The 1,665-nt window shown below is 37.5% G+C and overlaps 1 protein-coding gene across 1 annotated transcript; it reads left to right on the top strand.

Moving 5' to 3' along the window:
- Window positions 1-391: 391 nt before the first annotated feature.
- On the top strand, window positions 392-1,351 carry LOC142650480 (olfactory receptor 10A7-like). Its single transcript, XM_075825617.1, has one exon. It carries the CDS (start codon window positions 392-394, stop codon window positions 1,349-1,351), a length of 960 nt encoding a protein of 319 aa, XP_075681732.1.
- Window positions 1,352-1,665: the final 314 nt, after the last annotated feature.

Here is a 1,665-nt window from a genome sequence, read left to right on the forward strand (position 1 = left end):
TGTAACGAGCCGTGCACCTGTGTGTACATCACATGCCAGGACACATTTTCATCCTCTTAAAGTAAACAATGAAGGATCCCATACAATGACAGCAAACAAAGGTCTTAAACACTGTGAAAAAATGATACACAAAGAATATCTCTTAACTTTATTAGCTTAAACCAGAATACCCTTCAAGACACAACATCATCATTGATTTTATATCATACTCCCTCTTTTTAATTGTGTGACTTTTATATTATAAACTATTTTGATAGCTTTTTATTTCTTAAGATTTATTATAATACATGTCCTATAGATACAATGCTAATGTGATAATAAAGTTAAATAAACTTCTGTATGTCTAAAACACAAGTGTTCACCATTGTATTTATCTCTGTTAAATGTCTAGATGAGATCCACCAATTACAAGTTTCCAGGAAATCAGACCAATATTGATGAGTTCATCCTCGTGGGATTCACCAATTTTAACATAAAGGTCCAGTTTTTTATTTTCCCTCTCTTCCTCTTTATCTACATATTTACTATTCTTGGTAACTTCACAATCATCACAGTGGCCACCCTGGATTCACTTCTTCACACACCAATGTACTATTTTCTCCGCAACCTTTCTTTGCTTGAAATGTGTTACATTACAGTCACCCTCCCGAAGCTGCTCCACACCTTTGTGGACAAGAAGACGACTATATCTTTCTATGGTTGCTTTACACAGATGTATTGCTTTTTTACCCTTGGTGTCACAGAGTGCTTTCTTCTGGCTGTCATGGCATATGACCGCTTTGTAGCCATCTGCAATCCCTTGAGATACTTTTCAGTAATGAGCAAAGCTACATGCTTAAAAATGGCCACAGTGTCTTGGGTCTCTGGAAACCTTATCTCCCTGGGACAGACTGCCTCTATCTTTTCCCTTCCTTACTGTGGCCCTAACCTTATTAACCACTTCTTCTGTGACATCCCTCCAGTGCTGAAGCTGGCCTGCACTGATGTTTCTGCTAATGAGATTGCTGTTTCTGTCACCGGTTTTCTTGTTCTACCGTTACCGTTTTCTCTGGTGCTTTACTCCTATGGACGCATCATTGCTGCGATAATGAGCATTAGCACCAATAAAGGGCGGAAGAAAGTCTTCTCTACTTGCGCCTCACATTTTATCTCGGTCACTTTATTCTTTGGCACAGGAGCTTTTACATATGTTCGTGTGAAGACTAGCGATACCTCAGATAATGACAAGCTGTTATCTCTCCTCTATAGTGTTTTAACCCCATTTCTAAATCCTCTTATATACAGTTTAAGGAATCAGGAAGTCAAAGGAGGACTAAAAAAACTAGTTTATCAAAAAGTAGGGATCAATTAAATAAAATCAGCTAGAAATGTTAACTCCTGCGATAATCACCAATAAAATTGTATTTATTGAACTATACCTAGAAGGTAACAGTACTTCCCTTTGTGAAAGCTGGGCATACTAGGTTTTTTACAGGTAAGCAAACATCAATATAGTTCCCTGGAAATACAGAGAAACTTCTTTGAGATGACCAAGAAAAATTGCAATGAAAACTGGTCTTTTAGGAGAGTGGTCCTATGAAAAAGGAGGCAGAAGATAGGAAAATTAAAAATCTGTCACAATATAATCTGGACTAGATGGGGGATGCTCTTCTCAAATAGGTAGTG

This window comes from Rhinoderma darwinii, chromosome 1 (assembly GCF_050947455.1).
Source record: "Rhinoderma darwinii isolate aRhiDar2 chromosome 1, aRhiDar2.hap1, whole genome shotgun sequence".
Lineage (NCBI taxonomy): Eukaryota > Metazoa > Chordata > Amphibia > Anura > Rhinodermatidae > Rhinoderma > Rhinoderma darwinii.